The 21,686-nt window shown below is 67.3% G+C and overlaps 1 protein-coding gene across 2 annotated transcripts in view; it reads right to left on the bottom strand.

The window, feature by feature from the left end:
• Window positions 1-1,474: 1,474 nt before the first annotated feature.
• Window positions 1,475-21,686, bottom strand: part of PDE2A (phosphodiesterase 2A) — a 63,992-nt gene continuing 43,780 nt past the window's right edge. For both annotated transcript variants that reach the window (XM_075104421.1, XM_075104485.1), the window contains 29 exons: window positions 16,176-16,265; window positions 14,795-14,883; window positions 14,318-14,427; window positions 14,083-14,138; window positions 13,921-13,980; window positions 12,890-13,049; window positions 12,739-12,791; window positions 12,331-12,405; window positions 12,170-12,211; window positions 12,007-12,075; window positions 11,745-11,875; window positions 11,445-11,556; window positions 11,311-11,350; window positions 9,214-9,277; window positions 9,012-9,090; window positions 8,729-8,906; window positions 8,106-8,218; window positions 7,769-7,846; window positions 7,374-7,496; window positions 7,098-7,168; window positions 6,875-6,997; window positions 6,683-6,770; window positions 6,524-6,571; window positions 6,351-6,425; window positions 6,089-6,188; window positions 5,808-5,920; window positions 5,486-5,524; window positions 5,226-5,332; window positions 1,475-5,011 (listed from right to left, as the gene is read on the bottom strand). In XM_075104421.1, the coding sequence (XP_074960522.1) occupies window positions 4,789-5,011; window positions 5,226-5,332; window positions 5,486-5,524; window positions 5,808-5,920; window positions 6,089-6,188; window positions 6,351-6,425; window positions 6,524-6,571; window positions 6,683-6,770; window positions 6,875-6,997; window positions 7,098-7,168; window positions 7,374-7,496; window positions 7,769-7,846; window positions 8,106-8,218; window positions 8,729-8,906; window positions 9,012-9,090; window positions 9,214-9,277; window positions 11,311-11,350; window positions 11,445-11,556; window positions 11,745-11,875; window positions 12,007-12,075; window positions 12,170-12,211; window positions 12,331-12,405; window positions 12,739-12,791; window positions 12,890-13,049; window positions 13,921-13,980; window positions 14,083-14,138; window positions 14,318-14,427; window positions 14,795-14,883; window positions 16,176-16,265 (2,709 nt within the window). In that variant the 3' untranslated portion in view covers window positions 1,475-4,788. The remainder of the gene's footprint in view (window positions 5,012-5,225; window positions 5,333-5,485; window positions 5,525-5,807; window positions 5,921-6,088; window positions 6,189-6,350; window positions 6,426-6,523; window positions 6,572-6,682; window positions 6,771-6,874; window positions 6,998-7,097; window positions 7,169-7,373; window positions 7,497-7,768; window positions 7,847-8,105; window positions 8,219-8,728; window positions 8,907-9,011; window positions 9,091-9,213; window positions 9,278-11,310; window positions 11,351-11,444; window positions 11,557-11,744; window positions 11,876-12,006; window positions 12,076-12,169; window positions 12,212-12,330; window positions 12,406-12,738; window positions 12,792-12,889; window positions 13,050-13,920; window positions 13,981-14,082; window positions 14,139-14,317; window positions 14,428-14,794; window positions 14,884-16,175; window positions 16,266-21,686) is intronic.

Genomic DNA, 21,686 nt, shown 5'->3' with positions numbered 1-21,686 from the left:
CGCCCTGCCCGCACCCTGCCCCCGCACCGCCCTGCCCGCACCCTGCCCCTGCCCTGCCCCTGCCCTGCCCGCACCCTCCCCTCACCCTCCGCCCGCCCTGCCCGCACCCTGCCCGAACCCTCCCCCCGCACCGACCCCGCACCGCCCTGCCCGCACCCTGCCCCTGCCCTGCCCCTGCCCTGCCCTCACCCTCCGCCTGCCCTGCCCGCGCCCTGCCCGCACCCTGCCCGCACCCGGGGCGCGGGGGGGCACCAGGGCCGCGGCAGCCCTGCCGTGCGGTGCGGCGCTGCAGGATGGCACCCGCGGGTGCTCAGCACCCCACTGCAAGGCTGCCCTGATGGGTGCAAAGCCAGGGAAGGACAGACAGACAGCGCTGGCTGAGACACGGGGGGGGGGGGACAGCCCCGAGGCCGGGGTGACGGGCAGGATGGGTGTCACGTGCCTGTGGCACCCCACGGGCCCCAGGAAGGCGAAGGGGCATCACCAAGGGCACGGAGCCGTCAGTGTCGGAGGCAGGAGGGGGGGAGCTTGTGGCCGGGGGGTCCCCAAGCCTGCGGGCGTCCCCCCGGCAGCACCGAGCCCTGCTCCGCAACTTGCCCCGCAGTAAAGCCGACGTGCAGGATTTAATCCTGGGCCTTGCTCTCAGCTCTGCTGCCGGGTTTAACCGTGGCCGTGAGCAGGGTTGGGGGACACTTAGCAGGTTTTGCAGTTTTTCACCCCAATTTCGGCCGCTCCCACGGCACCAAAACCTCGGGGACTTTTCCTCCCTCACCTCGGGCCGGGATGAAAGCACTGAGTTGATCCCAGGTAATAAACTCCTGCCCAGCCCAGCTGCTCCAGCCCCCCACTCCCAGCCAGGTGTGTGTGGGGGGTGTCCTATGGTGGGCCAGATCCTGCCCCCCAACTCCCAGCCCAGGCACAGATGGGTCCCAGCGTGGGCCTTACCCTGCATCCCAGCCCGGGGTCCTGCAGCATGCCCAGTTCAGGCCAGATCCTGGCCTGGGCCCAGCCCCAGCTGCTGCCATAGGAATGGGGGGGGTCCCAATGTGGCCCTCAATCTAGCGTGTGGGGGTCCCCACCCATCGGATGGCACTGGGGCTGGGGGGGGAGCCAAGCATCTGGGGGGGCTGGAGTGTTCTAGGGGGTCAGAGTATCCCAAGGGATTGGTGCATCCTGGGCAGCTGGGATCATCTCGGGGGTCTGGAGCGTACTAGGGGGGTCCGGTGCATCCCGGGGGTCCAGAGCATCCCAAATCCCTGCCTGCACCCCCAAACCGTGCCATCCTCGCTCGCAGCCCACACCTTGCACGCTCTGCCCCGCACGCCTCGCCCAGCCCATGCACATCCAGGCTCATCGCCAAACACAAGCGGTCCCTCCCCGGTGCCGCTGCACATCCTTGAGGACACCCCCCCGCCGCCCGGAGCATTGCCTGGGACCCCCGACATGAGGCACCCACCAACCCACCGCGGGGAGATCGACGTATGAAATTTATTTAGGAAAACCAAAACCCACCAAAAAAAAAAAAAAAAAGGAGAAAGAGGAAGGAGAAGGAGGAGAAGGAGCAGGAGAGGAAGGAGAAAAAGAGGAAGGAGGAGAGGAAGGAGAAGGAAAGGCGGGAGAAGAAGAGGAAGAGACGAAGAGGAAGGAGGAGAGGAAGGAGAAGAGCCTCCTCCTCAGGCTCCGTTGGAGCCCAGAACAACGAGCGCCGCGAGAGGGGAGGACAGGAAAGCCAGAGGAGGTTTTGCACGCCCACGCACGCCCGCGCCCACTTGTGGGTGAGCCGGGCCGGGTGCCGGCCGCGCCCCCCCCCAGCATCCACAGGGGTATGTACAGGGGTGGGAGCTGGGAAAGCATCGCCCATCAACACACACCACCAGAGCCGCCTTCCTCCTCTTGCAGTTTGGGGGTTCGCTGCCTTCTGGGACCATCCCTGTGTCCCCCCACTCCGTGTCCTTGCACGGCGGCGTGGGGAGGGGGGGAAAAGGGCTTGAGGGGGGGGTCTCGTAGACGAAGCCATGGGCCAGCAGCCAGCCGCGGTCACCGGGCGGGTCCTACCGGGGTTTGGGCAAAGCATCTCGCTAAAGGCATCTCCGAGTAGGTAAGGCAAAAGGAATTCAGTTCACTTCGTCCCCGGGGGAGCAGCTCGGCTTCGGGGTGTCCCGTGGCTCCCGCAGACGCACGCGCTCCCGGTACCCCAAGAAAACAGGCGAGGCGATGCTTACAGACGAGACGATGAGCGGAACAGCCACCCCGCACCCCAAATCCGGGAGGGCCCCGTCACGCCGGGAGCATCGCCGTGCCCCGGGGACCCGCTGCGGCACCGCCGGGGCTCGGCGCGGGGATGGTACCGAGGGATGCCGCGGCGGAGCGGGGACGGGGCAGCCAACGGCCCCTTGGCTGCACCTGGGCTGCCCTTGACCTTGCTGGGACCAACCCCCGTGGCACCGACCCTGGCGGGACCGATCCCAGCAGCACCAGGATTTCACTGGGCCGGTGAACCCCACCGGCTGCCGTCAGCCGGGTGATGCAGCCAGGGGTGCTCAGTGCACCCCAATCCCTTGGGGCTCAGCATCCACCTGCACCCCCAGCCCCTCCTTCGGCTCAACCCCGGCAAGGTGAGCTGCTCGGGGGGGGCTCACCCTGCCCTGCTTCCCCTGCTCGTGGGTGCTTCGGGTGGCTTTGGTTGGGGTGACACGGGGCTGGGACACACACAGCTGGAGGGACCCTGCAGGGGTGGTGGGGCAGAGCCCCCACGGCTGAGGGGATCCACGCACAGTGGGGTGTGGGGGTGGAGGGACCGCGGGGAGGCCGGCAGTGTCCGTGCACAGTGGTTTGTAGGACCAGAGAGACCATGGGAGGCCATCACCGTCCATGCATGATGAGGCCACCACTGTCCATGCATGGGTTGTCTGTAGGACCAGAGGGACCACAGGAGGATGGCAGGGTCCATGTGCAGTGGTCTGTAGGACCAGAAGGACCACAGGATGCCATCACCATCCATGCATGATCATCTGTAGGACCGGAGGGACCGCGGGAGGATGGCAGGGTCCATGCGAGGCAGTCAGCAGTGTAGGCAGGATGGTGGGAGACCAGCGAGGTCCATGCATGGTGCTAAGTAGGACCAGAGGGACCACAGGAGGCCATCACTGTCCATGCATGGTGGTCTGTAGGACCAGAGGGTCCACGGGAGGATGGTAGGGTCCATGCATGGCAGTTGATCGGATCAGAAGGACTGCAGGAGACCATCGAGGTCCATGCATGGTGGTCTGAAGGACCAGAGGAACCACAGGAGACCATAAGGGTCCTGCATGGTGGGCTCCAGGACTAGAGGGATCATTGGAGGCCAGCAGGCTCCATGCATGGTGATCTGCAAGACCAGAGGGACAGTGGGACACTGGCAGGGCCCATGCATGGTGGTCTGCAGGACCGGAGGAACCACAGGAGACCATTGGGGTCCATGCATGGTGGTCTGCACGACCAGAGGAACCACAGGAGACCATCGGGGTCCATGCATGGTGGTCTGCACGACCAGAGGAACCACAGGAGACCATCGGGGTCCATGCATGGTGGTCTGCATGACCAGAGGAACCACAGGAGACCATCAGAGTCCATGCATGGTGGTCTGCAGGACTGGAGGGGCCGTGAGACACCAGCAGGGTCCATGCATGGTGGTCTGCAGGACTGGAGGGGCCGTGAGACACCAGCAGGGTCCATGCACGGTGGTCTGCATGGCATGACTTGTGAAGCCACTGCAAGCTGGGGATGCTCATGGACATGTTGGTCACCAGGCACAGCTGCTTGCAGAGAGGAGGCTCCTGGGTGGGCACCACGGTGCCAAGCCACAGAAACACCCACGCGCTGGGGACGCGGTCGGCACCAGACCCTCTGTGGTGTCCCCATGGGAGCGCAGCCCCCCCCCCCCCATGCGTGCAAACCAGGAGCCGGAGCCCCGCCAGCCCTGGCACGCGTGTAGCCCTTGCAGAGGACGTGGCTGCGTGGGACCCGGCTGGGCACGGGTTCTTCCACGGGTGAATGGGTCTGGGGTCCTGGGGGGGGAGGGGTTTCTTTTAGCCAACGGATGCTCGGCAGCTGCTGGGAAGAGGCAGGAGCTGGTTCTGGTGCGTGGTGGGGGCCGGTCTGGCAGGGGGTGCAGGCAGAGCATCCCCACGGCCATGGTCATCCCGCTCCAGGCACCTCTTCCCTCCTCCAGCCAGAGCCAGCCCTTCTTCCGTGGGCCTGATCCTGGCTCCTCTGTCCTCAGAGCTCCCAGCCCCCCTCCCACAGGCCCTCTCTGGGGTCCACGGGGACCCCCAACGTGCCCCGCAGCCCACCCCAACAGCACTCCCACTGCCCCTCGCCATCCTGCCCCACGCCAAACCCCTCGGTCCCGGTGACCCCCACAGCCAGCCCCATTTCAGGGGGATGACCCCCCGGGGGGTGCTTCCACCGAGGACATCGTCCCCGTTGCCGCCCCATGGGGACAGGACCTGCAGCCTTAAGGCAATTTAAAGCACATCCATCCCCCAGCCCCACAGTACCCCCCAGCATTCCCGGCCACCGAGGCAGAGTCCCAGCAAAGAGGGGTCCAGGGACCACCGGATGGGGGGGGGGACACCTGAATACCTGCCCCAGAGGGAGGGGACAGTCACCCACCGGTAGGGAAGGACCTCACGGTGGCGGTCCAGAGTCACTGATGACCCCCCAAACCTCCTCCCGGTGGGCTGGGGGATGAGGGTTGGGGATGCTCCTGGCCTGCAGCCCCGGCCCGGCGCCCCCCCATCACCCCCTTCACTCAGCCCCTGCCTCGGGCTGCCCCCCCTCGGGCTCCAGGCAGCCGTTGAGCTGGGGGTCGGGGGCCTGCGGGTCGTATTCCTCATCCAGAAAGTCCAGGGAATTGTTACTGGGCAGCCCCCGGATGGTGAATTTGTGGGAGACCTTCGTCCACTGCTCCCGGTTGCTGGCCACCCTCTCGTAGAGCTCTGCCGCCTTGGGGAAGAGGTCCTGCAGCAACCTGGGGGGGGGGGGAGCACCCCATCAGCACGGGGTTGCACCCCCTTAGATGGGCGCAGCCCCGCTCCCCCCATCCCCGCTGTTTAGAACCGCCCCCCTAACATCTGCAAGACCCCCAGCCCAGCACCCCCTGGCCCACCCTGGCATGGCAAGGGGGGGATGATGGGGGGGGTGATGCCCCCCTCCCCGACGCCGGCGCCAGCCCTGGGGCTCACTTGTAGATGGGCATGGCGATGTGCTCCATGAAGCTGATCTGCAGCTCGGGGATGTAGGCCTTCTCCCGGTCCATCATTTCCAGCGGGCGGTTGCCCATGGCCTTCTCCTGCAGCGGTGGCAAGGGGGAGGTCAACACCGATGGCCCTCCCCTCCCCATTCCGGGGCAAGACCCCACCCCATCCACCCCTCTCACACCTCATCGGAGCCCCCTCGGTGCTTGGCCAAGACCAACCCCGCACCAAGCCCTGGTGCTACCTACCAGGTCACCCTGGGAGAAGAACTCCTTGTAGATCAGCTCCTGCAAGGGAGAAGCTGTCAGCACGGGGGGTGCATGCCCAGGGGACCCCCCCACCCTGCCTGCCCTCCAGACCCCGCTCCACGGCTGCAGGGGAACGGCTCTGCTTGGGCAAGGACACGCTCCCGGAGTTGGGGGGGGGGGCTGCTGCATGGTCCGGGGATCCCTGTATGGAGGACCCCCATCCACGGGGCACGATGCTCCTGGGAGGGGCAGGCTGGGGACATGCGGGTGCCTGGGGTGGGAGGGGGCGGGGGGGTGGCGTTCAGGGGGTCAGGAGACTCACCGCGATCTTCCTGGTGGTCTTCCAGCCCTTGGTCTGGTCGGAGAGGTCGCAGGAGGTCATGAGCAGGCAGAGCAGCAGGCTGCGGTGCTGCTTGTTCTTGGGGTCGTAGCCCACTGCCAGGCATGGAGCGGGGCGAGGGTTGGGGCGGGGGGCTCGGGAAGGAGCCCCACAAACCCCTATCACCCTCCACACGAGGACTTTGGGGGACCCGCCGTGCCACCTCCCAGCCTTGGTGGGATGAGTTCCCACCACAGCCCCAACCCCAAGCACAGGAGCTTCACCTTCTGCCATCTTCTGGAGGTCCTTGAAGATGCGCAGGTGGTGGGCCAGGTCGGTGGCCAAGATGATGTCCCTCATGAGGTCCAGCATGCGCTGGTAGTCCTGCAGGGCCGGGCGAGGCGACTGGTGGGACCAGCTCCATGCCCCTGCCGGCCCCTGCACCCCAAGGGATGAAGGGTGGGGAGCTGGGGGGGGGCAGGTCCAGAGCAGCATGAGGGGGCTCAGCGGGGTGGCACGGGAGAGGGGGCCGGGTTGGGGGTTCACCTTGCGGGAGAAGTGGTCGAAGATGTTGCAGCCCTGGCTGTTGAGGATGGCGATGGCTTGGGCGAAGTGATGCCTCTGCGGGAGAAGCCGGGGCGGTGGGAGCAGGCGGGGGTGCTGCCACACAGCTGGAGCCCCGGAGCCGGGCACGGGGGAGGTTTTGGGGGTGACCTTACCTCCATGACAGAGCCCTCCGAGCTGTACAGCGCGGCCAGGACCGATTTCTGCAGGGGAGAGTGGCCGGAGTCACAGCGCTACGGGGGTGAAGACCACCCCCCCCACCTCCATCCCCATCCCCCCCACCCATGCGCGTCCCAGCGCTGGGCTCGGCTCACCGAGGCCACCTGGAAGGAGTTATTGGTGCCTCTGTGGTCCAGGTCATGGCACATGCAGGAAATGAAGAGGGCAAAGATCTCGATGTCTCTGGTTGGGGGGGAAGGAGGGAAACTGAGGCAGGTGGGAGGGCAGGGGGAGCCCTGGCTGGGCCAGGAGATGGCGACGGGGATGGGGACAACGCCTGGCCTTACTCCAGGTAGTTGACGAGCTCCAGGTTCTTGTAGAGCAGGTAGCAGAAGTGGGAGACGGAGAAGGCGTGCATCCAGTTGTGGTAGGGGGGGTCGCGGTAGCCCTTCTTCACCATCAGGCAGAACCTGGTGGGGACGACACACCAGACCATGAGGAGAGTGGGGGTTCACCCCCCAGGTACCCCCCGCTTTGCCCAGGGGCCCCACAGGTGGGCATGGGACCCACCTGGTGAGCGTCTGGCGGTCCATCTTGTAGTTGTTGATGAAGTTCATGTCCTGCAGCATGCTCAGGATGGCCTGGGAGGGGACATGGGGGGTGGCAAGGGGTCACAACGCCCAGCAGCGTCCCCCCACTGTGCCACCCCCTGCCTGGCAGGCAGGGAGATGCTCGGGGATGCAGCTGCATCCCCCCATCCCAGCCCCCCAGCACACTGGGGTCGGGGTACCTGCCGAGGGCAGGTGGGGGGCAGTGGCACTTGGGGACCGTCCCCGTGGCCCTCACCATGGACGTGTCGTCCTCGGGCAGCGAGCGCGGTGTGTAGGTGAAGCTGGCGAAGTTGGGGTCGATGGTCGACACGGGCTGGATGCCCTCGCTCAGCAGCTTGGTGTACTCATCGTCCGACACCTGCGGGAGCCATTGCCGGTGGCCCGCGCTGGGACCGGGTCCCCAAGGCGTCCCCAAGCTGTCCCCTGGGCCACACCAGCCCCAGCGAGAGCAGAGAGCCCGGGGGTGTCACCGCCGCCCTCCCCATGCCACCACCTCGGGGTGGAGCATGGGGCTGCTGTGCTGGCATGGAGGTGGTACAGGGGGTGCAGGCTCGCGTCCCCACCCCTGTCCCCCATCCCCGTCCCCCATCCCTGTCCCCCGTCCCCGTCCCCATCCCCATGCCACCTCACCTTCATGTGGTACATCATCATCTCGTTGGCCAGGTGGCTGCGGTACTGCGCCTCGTTCACCTTCTTGTACAGCAGCGACTGCGGAGCAGGAGGGGGTTATGGGAGTGCTGGGGGTGGGCAGACCCCCCCCAACCCCTCCCAGCCCACCCTGGCCCCCCAACACATCCATGCTCCCCACCTGTGCCCTCCCCATCCCATCGCTACCACCACTCGTCCCCAAGGAACAGGGACCGCACACGTCCCCCCATCCCGTCCCTCTGTGCTGTGGCAGCTCCGGGGCAGAGCGGAGGGCTCCCCTTGCCCCCTCCCCGGGTTGGGGGCCCCCCATGGCACGTACGTGGGCGATGCTGATGCCGCAGTAGATGGAGAAGGCGGTGGCCAGGTCCTCGTCAAATTTGCTGAACCAGGGGCCGTTGATCTTGTTGACCAGCTCCGCCACCCCGATGACCTCTGGGAGCAGAGGGCGGGGTCAGGGGTCAGGATCGTGCCCATGTGGTGGCAGACAGGATTACGCTCACATGCTGGGGACAGAATTGTGCCCACCCACTGGGGACAGGGTCACAGCCCCGCGCTGGGGACAGGATCGTGCCCACACACCGGGGACAGGGTCACAGCCCCGCGCTGGGGACAGGATCGTGCCCACACACCGGGGACAGGGTCACAGCCCCGCGCTGGGGACAGGATCGTGCCCACACACCGGGGACAGGGTCACAGCCCCACGCTGGGGCCAGGATCGTGCCCACACACCGGGGACAGGGTCACAGCCCCGCGCTGGGGACAGGATCGTGCCCACACACCGGGGACAGGGTCACAGCCCCGCGCTGGGGACAGGATCGTGCCCACACACCGGGGACAGGGTCACAGCCCCGCACTGGGGACAGGATCGTGCCCACACACCGGGGACAGGGTCACAGCCCCCGCAGGGTGCCAGCACCCCGCGCCCCCCGGCCGCCCCCTCACCCTGGCTCTCGTTCTTGATGGGGAAGCAGAGGATGTTCCTGGTGCGGAAGCCGGTGCTGTCGTCCACGCCGCGGTAGAAGAGCGGGTGGGAGTAGGCGTCCTTGATGTTGAGGATCTTCCCGGTGGTGGCCACGTGCCCGGCGATGCCCTGGTCCGCGGGGATGCGGATCTCGTAGCTCTGCAAGCGAGGAGAGGAGGGGGGGGGGGTCACTAGCACGGCGTGGGACCCCACGACCCCCCCCCCCCCCCAAAAAAATATCCATCCTCTCCTCCGCACCCTCACCTCGTCGTCCACCACGCCGCCGTCAAACACCTTGGCCACCAGCTCGTGGCTGAGCCGGTCCAGCAGGAACACGGAGCATCTGCAAGAGATGTCGTGGGCACTCGCACCCACTGGGGGGGGGTCCCGGGCCCCCCCCCCCCAGTGCCCACCCGTGTGTCCCGGACACCCCCCCACCCCCCCCCCCAACGCCAGGGCCACTCACATCTCGGCGTTGCTGAGGTTTCGGGCCTCCGTGATGATCTCCTGGAGCAGAACAGAGACGTCGTCTGCGGGGTGAGGGGGGGGAAAGGGGTCAGGGAGCCCCCGGCCAGGCGGCTGCTGCCCGCCTCCTCTCCCCACTCGTGCAATGAAAGCAGGGGGTCTCAGCTCAGCCTGCACTGAGCGGGCGGTGCTGGCACCCCACCACTGCGGGGGCGCAGCGGGATGGGGTCTGCACGGAGCGTGTGCGTGCGTGTGCGCGCATGTGCGTGCGTGTGTGTGTGTGTGGGCACGCTGAAGGGTGACACAGCCCGTGCAAGCGTGCAATGCCGCAGGGAGCTCGTGTGCAGCGCGAACTGCAGCTGTGCGGGGGGGGGGGGGGCGTGGGTGCGCAGCAACACTGCGTGCATGCAGCGGGGGGCGTGGGTGCATGCGGCAGTGCACGTTCGCCTGCAGCAGCGTGTGTGCAGGCAGCAAGGTGTGTGTGAGCGTGTGTGTGCAGCAGCGTGCATGTGTGCATGCAGCAGTGTGTGTGCATGTAGCAGTAGGCACATGTGCAGCAGTGTGCACGCAGCAGTGCATGTGAGCATGCAGCTCGGGGTGCATGTATGCATGCAGCAGTGCGTGTGTGCATGCAGCAGAGTGTGTGCATGCAGCAGAACATACATGTGCAGCGGTGTGCATGTGTGTAAGCACAGTATGTACATGCGCAGCAGTGTGTGTGTAGCCATGCCTGTGAGTGTGCAGCTCGGGGGGGGGGGGGTGTTTGTGCATGCAGCAGTGCATGTGCAAGCAGCAGCATGTATGCGCATGCAGCAGCACGTACATGTGAAGCAGTGTGTGCCTGCAGTGGTGCATGTGAGCTTGCATCTCTGTGTGTGCATGTGTGCAGCAGCGTGTGTGCAAGCAGCAGTACGTACCTGTGCAGCAGTGTGCGTGTAGCCGTGCATGTGAGTGTGCAGCTCTGTGGGGGATGCGTGTGCATGCAGCTGTGTGCATGTGTGTCTGCAGCAAGCAGTGTGTGTGCATGCAGCAGCGTGTGCGTGCAAGCAGCAGTACATGCGTGTGCAGCAGTGTGTGTGCAGCTGTGCATGTGAGTGTGCGGCTCAGAGGGGTGCATGTGCATGCAGCTCTGTGTGTGTGCCTGCAACATGCAGCAGCATGTGTGTGCATGCAGTGGCATGTGCATGTGCAGCAGCATGTGTGCAGCAGTGCATGTGAGTGTGCAGCTCTGCGGGAGGTGCATGTACATACAGCTGTGTGCATGTGTGCCTGCAGCAGCGCGTGACAGTATGTATGTGTGCAGCAGTTTGCATGTAGCCATGCAGGTGAGTGTGCAGCTCTGGGGGGGGGGAGTGTACGTGCATGCAGCAAAGTGTGTGTGCAGCAGCATGAGTGCATGCAGTGGCATGTACATGTGCAGCAGAGTGCCTGCAGCAGTGCATGTGAGCGTGCAGCTCTGTGTGTGCAGCAGCAAGCATTTGTGCAACCAGCAGCATGTGTGCATGCAGCAGCATGTATGTGTGCAGCAGTAGTGCATAGGAGTGTGCAGATCTGTGGGGGGTGTGTGCATGCAGCTGTGCGCATTTGTGCATGCAGCAGTGTATGTGTGCGTGCAGCAGTGCATCTGTGCATGCAGCAGTACATGCATGTGCAGCGGTGTGCGTGTAGCTGTGCATGTGAGTGTGCAGCTTGGTGGGGGGTGTTTGTGCCTGCAGCAGCGTGTGTGCAAGCAGCAGCATGTGTGTGCATGCAGCAGTGTGTACCTGTGCAGCACTCTGTGCAGCTGTGCATGTGTGCATGCAGCAGCACATACGTGTGCAGCAGTGTGTGTGCAGCAGTGCATGAGAGTATGCAGCTCCGCCTCTGTGCCTGCAGTGGTGCATGCCTCCAGCAGCATGCACGTCCAAGCATGTTTCTAAGTGCATGTAGCGCTCTGTGCTCGTGCAACATGCACGCCTGCAGCCGTGCAGTGTCACGGCACACAAGGCTCTGTGCCATGGATGGGGCTGGGATCCCCAGTGCCACCGTCCCCAGGGGGGCCGTGGGGGGGGGGGGGGGCCTGCCCCCCCCCCCCGGCACGGGCGCTCCCTGCACCTACCCAAGTGCGTGAAGAGGTTCTTCGCCACCTGCAGCAAGGCCTGGCGGGGACAGAGGGGACGCCGTCAGCCACCGGCGCGACATGGGACGTGCACACGCGTGTGCCCGGCGCCACGCGGCCCCACGGGCGCTCACCTGACACTCGCACTTGAGCTTTTGCTCCTTCTGGAAGGCCAAGGTGCTGGTGAGCACCGTGGAGGTGTAGCAGAAGCAGTGCTGGATCTTGTGCTCATCCGCCTCCGTGTAGCTGTGGGGGGGGGACACACAAGACCCCCCCAGGGCCGGGGGGGACACCTCAGTCCCTTGCCCCCACGCCACGCCTGTCCCCCCTTTTCCTGCACAGCGGCGATGCTCCGGCACCCCGAAAGGCAGCCGCAGCTGAGGGCGGAGGGGAAGGGGTGTGGGCCCGATCCTGGACCCCCCTCCAAGGCTCACCTCTCCCCGCTCAGCTTGTTGAAGGCGCAGGCCAGTGCCACCACCTGCGAGGTGGCCCGGCTGATGACGGGGACGCAGAGCATGGAGGTGACCTCGCACCCCAACATACTGCTCAGCTGCTTGTGCTCCTCCTGTGGGGGGGGAGGAGGCGAGATGGGACCCCCAGTCCACCCCACGCACCCACCCTGGGAAGCCCACCCACGTCCCCGGGGTGTGGGGGTGAGGGAACAGCCCCCACCCGAGGAGGAGAGCTGGCACCCACCTCGCTGATGTCCTTCAAGGTGATGGATTTCTTGTCCTCCGCCACCCGCCCCAGGCGCCCGAAGGTGAGCTGCGGGGTGGAGGGGACGGGTGAGCCCACGGGGTGGGACCCGCTGCCACTCCCACCCGCCACGCACCCCTTGCCACCCCCTCACCCCGCTCACCGAAAAGCTGATCTCCTCCTCGAGGACGCGGTCCCCCACCACCTGGCAGAGATGGGGAGCGGCGGGGTGAGCTGCCACGGCACGGTGGCCGAGCCCCACGGAGCTGTGCTCCCGGTGGTGGGTGGGGGTCAGGGTGGGGGGAGCGGCCCGGTGGCACCCACCTGGCAGAAGAGCTGGTGGTTGTCCTCGGAGACGAGCAGGAGGCAGCAGCAGAGCGACTGGGTCTCCTGCTTCAGCTGGGGTGGGGGGCGGAGGGGCGCGGTCAGCACCCCAACCTTCCCCCAGCCCCCGAGGGCATGATCTGGCCCTTCCTCTACCTCCCAGCACCCACATGTGCCACAGCCAGCAGGGTGCCCCCCCGCACCGATCCTCTCCCCTGGGTCTGATCTGATTCACCCTTGAGACTATTGATGGTTATGTTCACTCTGGTCACTACTGACGGCTGCACAGCTCACACTTGAGACGTTTCTTTGCTTTGTGGGATTTTCTTTTTTTGGGGGAGGGGGATAAAATGGGGTGTGCTGTGGGGCTGGGGGCAGGGTGGGGCGCCATCAGGTTGGGCTACTCACATAGTTGATGACCTTGAGCTGGAGCGAGGCGGCATCCAGGTCGTACAGCTCACCTGCACGAGGGGGTGAGAGCGCCGTGAGGGGCTCAGCACCCCGGTTTCATCCTTCCCATGCTCCCCCCGCCCCGCCCCGGTGTCCCCCCCGGCCTCACCGCAGAGCTGCAGGATCTTGCAGTCCAGGGCACTGTAGCTGCTGTCGGGCGCCTTCTCGGGCTTGGCCAGGGAGTTCTGGGAGGAGCTGGTGGAGAGGCTGACCTGGGGCCAGGGCTGCAGCTTCTGCAGGGCTTGCAGGCGCCGGCACGCCACCAGGGTCTGCGAGGTGGGGCGTAAGGGACGGCGAGTCATCAAATCACAGAGCCATTAAGGTTGGAAAAGATCTCTAAGATCATCAAGTCCAACCCCCAACCCAACACCCCCAGGCCTCCTAAACCATGGCCCCAAGTGCCGTGTCTGCACGTCTTTTGAACCCCCCCCAGGGACGGTGACTCCCCCACCTCTCTGGGCAGCCTGTGCCAGGGCCTGACCGCTCTGGCAGGGAAGGCATTTTCCCTCACATCCAACCTAAACCTCCCCTGACGCAGCTTGAGGCCGTTCCCTCTCGCCCTGTCACTGGTGACTTGGGAGCAGAGACCAGCCCCCCCCTCACTCCAGCCCCTCTCAGGCAGCTGCAGAGAGTGAGAAGGGCCCCCCTCAGCCCCCTCTTCTCCAGGCTAAACCCCCCCAGCTCCCCCAGCCGCCCCCCAGCACACTTGTGCTCCAGACCCTGCCCCAGCCCCGCTGCCCTTCTCTGGACACGCTCCAGCCCCTCCAGGGCCTTCTTGTCCCGAGGGGCCCAAACCTGAGCCCAGCATTCGAGGTGGGGCCTCCCCAGGGCCGAGCACAGGGGCCCCATCCCTGCCCGGCCCCTGCTGGCCACACCAGAGCTGACACAAGCCCGGGGGCTGGTGGCCTCCTTGGCCACCTGGGCACTGCTGGCTCATGCCCAGCCGGCTGTCAGCCAGCACCCCCAGGGCCTTCTCCGCCGGGCACTTCCCAGCCCCTCTGCCCCAGGCCTGGGGCCTTGCCTGGGGTTGGTGTGACCCAAGGGCAGGACCCGGCACTTGGCCTTGTTAAACCTCGTACAGCTGGGCTCGGTGCCACCTGCGCACAGGCTGAGGGTGCACCTGATCGCGGCGTCACTCACGTGTTTCTCCAGCGCACGCAGGTTCTGCTCGTCCGAGTCGCTCAGCTGGCCGCAGTGCACCTGGGGGGGTGGGGGTGGTGGGTGGGGGTGTGGCGTGAGGACCCCCGTGTCCCACCCCAGTCCCCGCATCCCCCCGCGTCCTGCCCCAGTCCCCACGCTCACCAGGATGACGCACACCACGGCCCCGCCGTCCTTGTCCGCCAGCGGGATGACGAGCACTGCAAGCCGAGAGAGGGTCTGTCCCGAGCGCCGAGCCCTCGGGGTGCACGGCCCCCTCCCCGTGCCCCCATGCGTCACCCACCCGTTCCCCCACGCACCCACCCAGCCCCATGCCCACCCACACAGCCACACCACCCACATGCCCCACTCGCCCCCCATTCCCCCCCACCCCCCCCACCTTGCGTGCCAGGGTCCAGGGGTGCTGCCAGGGGTCCCAGCTGCTGGCCAGGGAGCTCGGCGGGGGGCAGCCCCCCGCACTCCAGCCGCTTCTGTCTCCGCACCGCATCCCTACGGAGACAGCGACACCCTGAGCCTCCGCCCCCGCGGGGGGACCCCAACGGCCCCCCCCGGGCAGGGCCACCCCGCTGGGGATGGGATGGGGATGGGGAAAGGGAAGGGGATGGAACGGGGACAGGGACCGGGGTGGGGATGGGGATGGGGACAGGAGGGGGACAGGGGTGGCCCACCAGCCCTCCCGCCCCCCTCCCAGCTGCAGGGCAGCACTGCTGCTGCCCGTCCCATCGGGGAGGGGTCTCTGGCCTCCTGGGGGACCCCAGCTTCGCAGCAGGGAGGGGGCGGCTTCTGGAGGGGGCAGCAGCCGTGTCCCCTGGGAAACCTGGCTCCCCCCCAGGGCCGGGGGGGGACTGGGGCTCACCTGAGCTTCCCCTCAGGTGGCAGCTCGTGGGGGGGGTCATCACAGATCAGCCGGGTTTCTCCATCCAGCAGGTAGATGTAGACGTGCTCCTGGGGGGGGAGAGTGGGCAGCACCAGAGGATGGGGACCCCCCCACACCCGGACCCTCACCCCCATCCCACCGCAGGCTCAGCAAGCCCTTGCACCCCTGTCCCACCCTGGGATCCCCCAGCCCGGCTCTGGGGTGCTGCGTGCCTCAGTTTCCCCAGGTGCACAGGGCTCTTCCAAGGCAAGAGCCACGACACCCCACGTGCAAACACGTGTACACCAGCACACGCGTGCACACACACACGTGCGCACTCACACGCTCATGCACCCACACATGAATACACACCTGCGTACGCACAGGTGCACGCTCACCCGCACACACACGCACACCTGCACACACGTGTGTACACACCCGCAGGCTCGCTTGCCCCCCCCCCCCCCCCCGCACACACACACGTGCACGCCACCACCAGGGTCACGACAAGTGCCAGGGCCACCAGCACCCAATGGCCACCACCATCCCAGGGTCACCACCATCCCAGGGTCACCAGCAGCACCAGGGCCACCAGCAGCACCCCAGGGCCACCAGCCCCCATGGCCACCACCATCCCAGGGTCATCACCATCCCAGGGTCACCAGTAGCACCAAGGCCACCAGCACCAGGACCACCACCACCCCAGGGCCACCACCATCCCAGGGCCACCAGCCCCCATGGACACCACCATCCCAGGGCCACCAGCACCCCAGGGCCACCACCAGCACCTCAGGGCCACCAGCCCCCATGGACACCACTATCCCAGGGCCACCAGCATCCCAGGGCCACCACCAGCACCCCAGGGCCACTAGCACCCCAGGGCCACCACCAGTATCCCAGGGCCACCAGCACCAGGGCCACAAGGGCATTGGGGGTCCTGCCACTCCTGGGGGGCTCTGTGCTGCTCCCTGCCCACTACCGGGAGGTGGCTGCTGAGGACCATGGAGTGACACTCAGAAAGGTCAACCCAAGAGTGATTTTACACTTAAGATGGTAACCGGGGGACTGGTGGCATGTGGCCTGTATGGTGGGAGGACACTGAGGTGGGCTGGGGGGGGAGGAGACCCCACCCCAGGCTCAATCTCAGTATCAGCCAGCAGAGAATCCACCACCCACCGGGTTCATCCCACCCAGCCCCGGTGGTGGGGTGTCTCAGAGACCCAACAAATCCCCAGCGGCTTGGGGGGGCTGCCCTGCACCCCCACCCCCCGCCGCCGCAGCTCCCCGAGGCACAGCACGCTCCCACCACCCACCCCCACACCCCCCACAGGAGGAAGGGGGGGGTGTCCCCCGGATCGGGCCCCGCCTCGCGCCCACCTACCACTCTGGGCAGCAGGGCGACGAGGGCATGGCGGAGGGCGTCCCGCAGGCCCGAGGTGTCGATCACGGCCCCCAGGCTCAGCAGGGCATCCTGGGGAGAGAGCGGAGCGGGGGGTTACGGCGCCCCAAAGCCACGGTGAGGGGCACCGGGGTCCCCATCCCCCCGCGTCACGGGCCCTCCCTCCCCCCGGCTGCCCCCCCCGGCCGCCCCCCCCCCCCCCCCCCCCGAGCTCCTTTTTGGGGACAAAATGTTGGGTTTGGTCAATACCCATCACCGGGGGAGGCGGGAGGGTCCCAAAAGGTGGGAGAGGCTTCGGCACTGGGGTGGAGGGGGGCACTGGGCGCAGCCTGCCGGCGTACTGGGAGCACTGGGGAGACCCGGCCCTGCGGGCGTGGCGTGGGGTGGGTGTCCCCAGGCAGCGCAGTTGGTGGGGAGGGGGCCCTGCAGCCACGCAGAACTCTGCGCTAGCCACACCGACACCTGCACTAGCCACAAAAACACCTGCACTAGCCACGCCAACGCCTGCACTAGCCATGCTAATACCTACACTAGCCACGCCAACACCTGCACTAGCCACACCGACACCTGCACTAGCCGTGCTAATACCTGCACTAGCCACGCCAACACCTGCACTAGCCACGCCAACGCCTGCACTAGCCATGCTAATACCTACACTAGCCACGCCAACACCTGCACTAGCCACGCCAACGCCTGCACTAGCCGTGCTAATACCTACACTAGCCACGCCAACACCTGCACTAGCCACGCCAACGCCTGCACTAGCCGTGCTAATACCTGCACTAGCCACGCCAACACCTGCACTAGCCGTGCTAATACCTGCACTAGCCACGCCAACACCTGCACTAGCCGTGCTAATACCTGCACTAGCCACACCGACACCTGCACTAGCCACGCCAACACCTGCACTAGCCGTGCTAATACCTGCACTAGCCGTGCTAATACCTGCACTGGCCACGCCAACGCCTGCACTAGCCATGCTAATACCTACACTAGCCACACCAACACCTGCACTAGCCACGCCAACACCTGCACTGGCCACGCCAACACCTGCACTGGCCACACCAACGCCTTGTCTCCCTCCAGCTGCTTCTTTCCTCATCATAATTTTTCAACCCTCCACCTGCAGCTGAGCTTCTGCCCGCGCTGCCGGCAGGGACAGGCAGGGGCAGGCAGGGACAGGCAGGGGCAGGCAGGGACAGGCAGGGGCAGGCAGGGGCTGGGAGGGGCAGGCAGGGACAGGCAGGGACAGGCAGGGGCTGGCAGGGACAGGCAGGGACAGGCAGGGGCTGGCAGGGGCAGGCAGGGACAGGCAGGGACAGGCAGGGACAGGCAGGGGCAGGCAGGGGCAGGCAGGGACAGGCAGGGGCAGGCAGGGGCTGGGAGGGGCAGGCAGGGACAGGCAGGGACAGGCAGGGGCAGGCAGGGGCAGGCAGGGGCAGGCAGGGGCTGGGAGGGGCAGGCAGGGACAGGCAGGGACAGGCAGGGGCTGGCAGGGGCAGGCAGGGACAGGCAGGGACAGGCAGGGACAGGCAGGGGCTGGCAGGGGCAGGCAAGAGCAGGCAGGGACAGGCAAGAGCAGGCAGGGGACAGGCAGGGGCAGGCAGAGGCAGGCAGGGGCAGGCAGGGGCAGCAGGGGACAGGCAGGGGCAGGCAGGGGCTGGCAGGGGCAGGCAGGGGCAGGCAGGGGCAGGCAGGGGCTGGCAGGGACAGGCAGGGGCTGGCAGGGGCTGGCAGGGGCAGCAGGGGAACAGGCAGGGGCTGGCAGTGGACAGGTAGGGGCAGGCAGGGGCTGGCAGGGGACAGGTAGGGGCAGGCAGGGGCTGGCAGGGACAGGCAGGGACAGGCAGGGGCAGGCAGGGACAGGCAGGGGCAGGCAGGGGACAGGTAGTGGCAGGCAGCTGCAGGCAGGGGACAGGCAGGGACAGGAAGCTGCAGGCAGGGGACAGGCAGGGGGCAGGCAGGGGGCAGGTAGGGGGCAGGCAGGGGGCAGGCAGGAGCAGGCAGGGGGGAGGCAGGGGGCAGGCAGGGGGCAGGCAGGGGCAGGCAGGGGGCAGGCAGGGGGCAGGTAGGGGGCAGGTAGGGGGCAGGCAGGAGCAGGCAGGGGCAGGCAGCTGCAGGCAGGGGACAGGTAGGGGACAGGCAGGGGGCAGCCAGGGGGCAGCCAGGGGGCAGGCAGGAGCAGACAGGGGCAGGAAGCTGCAGGCAGGGGACAGGCAGGGGCAGCAGGGGGCAGGCAGGGGGCAGGCAGGGGGCAGGCAGGAGCAGGCAGGGGCAGGCAGGGAGCAGGCAGGGGCAGGCAGCTGCAGGCAGGGGCAGGCAGGGGACAGGCAGGAGCAGGCAGGGGGCAGGCAGGGGCAGCAGGTTCCAGTTCCTGTTCATCAATAAAGGGGGGCCCAGCCCGGATCCCCCCTCCCCCTCCCACACCCCGGGGCGCCCACAGGGTGCACAGCATGGAGGGTGCACACTCCCCCCTTGCTCCCCCCCACCCCCTTGGCTTTGCTGGAGGGTGGCGGGGCGCGGCTCCTGCCAGGCACCCAGAAGGGACCCCCGCGGGCAGGACAACCCTCGGCCAGCGCCGCCATCGATTGCCGACGGGGAAGACGAGCGGTGGGAGTCGGGGAAAGGTTGCGGGCGCTCAAAGCTCTCCCCACAGAGCACGCCAAAGCTGGGGAGGAGGAGGGGGGGGTCTGCGGCATGACCCCCCGCCCCCGGCTCCATTCCCACCTCCAGCCCTCATCTGGGACACCGGGATATGGATAATGTGGTTACGGGAATTGTTGGAGGCTCCGAGTCGGGCACCGGCTAACGGCGCTGGGCTTTGCTCTTCCTTCGGCCCTGCCTTTGCCGGGTGGCTCCGCGCTCCGTCTCCGGCTGCACCGACCCCCCCGGCCCCGGTGTCACCGGTGGGGTCCCTCCGGGGTCCGTCCCCAATCCCGCACCCCAGGGACCCCGGCCGCGACAGCAGCCCCTTGCCGGGGCCGTGCCACCCGCCTGCCCCCGCAGCATCTTCGGCCTCGGGGCTGGATCCGGGCGGCGGGCGGGAGCTTCCAGCTGAAGACATGGGCGCTGGCTGTTATTCCAACAGGGCTGCATCTCCAGTCGCTTACTCACACTGGAGACACATGCACTGTAGAATACAGCCAGGCCTCGGCCGCGTGTCCGTCCCGCCGTCCCTCTGTCCCTCCGCGACGGCTCAGCATCCCCACCGTGCGCAGGGGGAGACGGGGCAGAGCCCGAGCGGGACACCCGGGGCTGTTGGGAGCATCAAATGCCGGCAGCACGCTCGGCGCGGGGATGGACAGGTGGCAGCTGGAGGCGGGTGATGGCTTTAACAGGGCCAGGAATGCGGGTCCGTCCCCGGAGCGGGTGGGAAAAGCTGCAGGATCTTAAAACACCATCCCCAAGATGAGGGAGCGAGCGGCGGAGGCAGGCAGGAGTGGTTGCCGCACAGGGAGGCAGCAGGGGGAGCGAGCCTGGCCCAGGAAGGGCATCCCGCTCATCCCGCTCATCCCGCTCATCCTGCTCATCCCAGTCGTCCCACAGGATCCCAGACTGGCGGGGGTTGGCAGGGACCTCTGGAGATCATCTCATCCAAACCCCCTGCTTGAGCAGGCACACCCAGAGCAGGGGGCACAGGGTCCCACTCATCCTGCTCACCCCGTCTGTCCCACTTTCACCCCCCTCATCCCCCTCACCCCCACATCTCCCTCACCCCCACATATCCCTCATCCCTCTCGTCCCCCTCATCACCCACATGTCCCTCATCACCCACATGTCGTCTCCTTCATCCCCACACCTCCCTCATCCCCCTCATCACCCATCTGTCCCTCATCCCCCTCATCTCCTTCATCCCCACATCCTCCTTATCCCCCTCATCACCCACATGTCCCTCATCTCCCTCAACCCCCTCATCATGCACATGTCCCTCATCCCCCTCATCTCCCTCAACCCCCTCATCATGCACATGTCCCTCATCTCCTTCATCCCCACATCCCCCTCATCCCCCTCATCTCCCCCATCCCCCTCATCTCCTTCACCCCCACATCTCCCCCATCCCCCTCATCTCCCTCAACCCCCTCATCATGCACATGTCCCTCATCCCCCTCATCTCCCTCAACCCCCTCATCATGCACATGTCCCTCATCTCCTTCATCCCCACATCCCCCTCATCCCCCACATCTCCCCCATCCCCCTCATCTCCCTCAACCCCCTCATCATGCACATGTCCCTCATCTCCTTCATCCCCACATCCCCCTCATCCCCCTCATCTCCCCCATCCCCCCATCTCCTTCACCCCCACATCTCCCCCATCCCCCTCATCTCCTTCACCCCCACATCTCCCTCATCCCCATCATCTCCTTCACCCCCACATCTCCCCCATCTCCCCCATCCCCCTCACCCCCTCACCCCCCTCGCCCCCCATGCCCCCCGCCCCCAGCCCGCTCCCAGCCCGGCTCCCCCCGCCCGCAGCGGCGCGGGCAGCTCTCCCCACGCCCTCGCCGCGTTGCTCAGCCCCGGGGATGCCGCCGAGCCGCAGGCGGGCCCCTGCACCCTTTCGGTGCCGGGATGCCGCCCCGCTCGGCGCCGGGCAGGGAGCCAGCACCCGGCCGGGGCCGCCACCCCGGCCACATCACATTTATTGCCATAAATAGTATTCCCTGGTGGCCTCGGGCCGGGCCGATCGCGCCGCCGGCTCAGCCCGGCTGGGGCCCGCTGTCAGCTCTGTTTATCGCTTTTATTTAATGACCCCACGCGGGAGCAGAAGCGGCGAGTCCCTGTGGGCGCCCGAGGCGCTGGGAGAGCTCGGAGCCACGCACGGCACGGGGTGGGGGGCACAGCTTCCGCCCCCCCCCCCCCCCCCCAATTCCTCCTCCTGATGGGGAAGGGGATGCGGGATGCGGTGATGTGCCGGGTCCGCCGTTGCCGGCGCGTCCTGGGGCTGTCGTGCAAACCGGGGAGGAGGGGACGGATGGGATGGGGGCGTCCGTCCCCCCCCCCCACCAGCGTTTCGGGGTGCCGGTGCCCCAGCACCGGGGAGGGGGTTATCCCCGCTCTGGGTCCCCACCGCAGGCGACGCGCAGGCAGCGCGCTGCGCCCTTCCCCGGCGGCTGTGGGAGACGGTGGGGGGTCGGATCCATCCCCCCACACCCCCAGACCGGGCAGGGAGCCCCCCACCCGCCGAGTGCCAGCGGGCACCGGCGCGCTCTCGGCAGCCTGGGATCCAGGCTGTACCTCCGCCAGGGAGCCGATTACGGGGATAACTGGCTTCCCAACGCCGGGCAGCTGCACGGCGAGCGCAGCCCGCTGCGCCACCCCCTGGCACGCTGCGGTGGGCAGCGAGGGGGCGGCGTCCCCCACGTCTCCCCCCGGCGCTCGGCCCCACGGGCCCCATCCGGGCACCGCGTTTGGGGGCTGCGTGTGGGAGCTGTGGGGCAGGGCGGGGGGAGCGGGTGCTCCGGGCCCGTCCCCGGCTCCCGCGGACGCTTGGCT

Source organism: Phalacrocorax aristotelis, chromosome 1 (assembly GCF_949628215.1).
Source record: "Phalacrocorax aristotelis chromosome 1, bGulAri2.1, whole genome shotgun sequence".
NCBI classification, from domain to species: Eukaryota; Metazoa; Chordata; class Aves; order Suliformes; family Phalacrocoracidae; genus Phalacrocorax; species Phalacrocorax aristotelis.
This window is presented reverse-complemented; position numbering and strand designations above follow the sequence as displayed.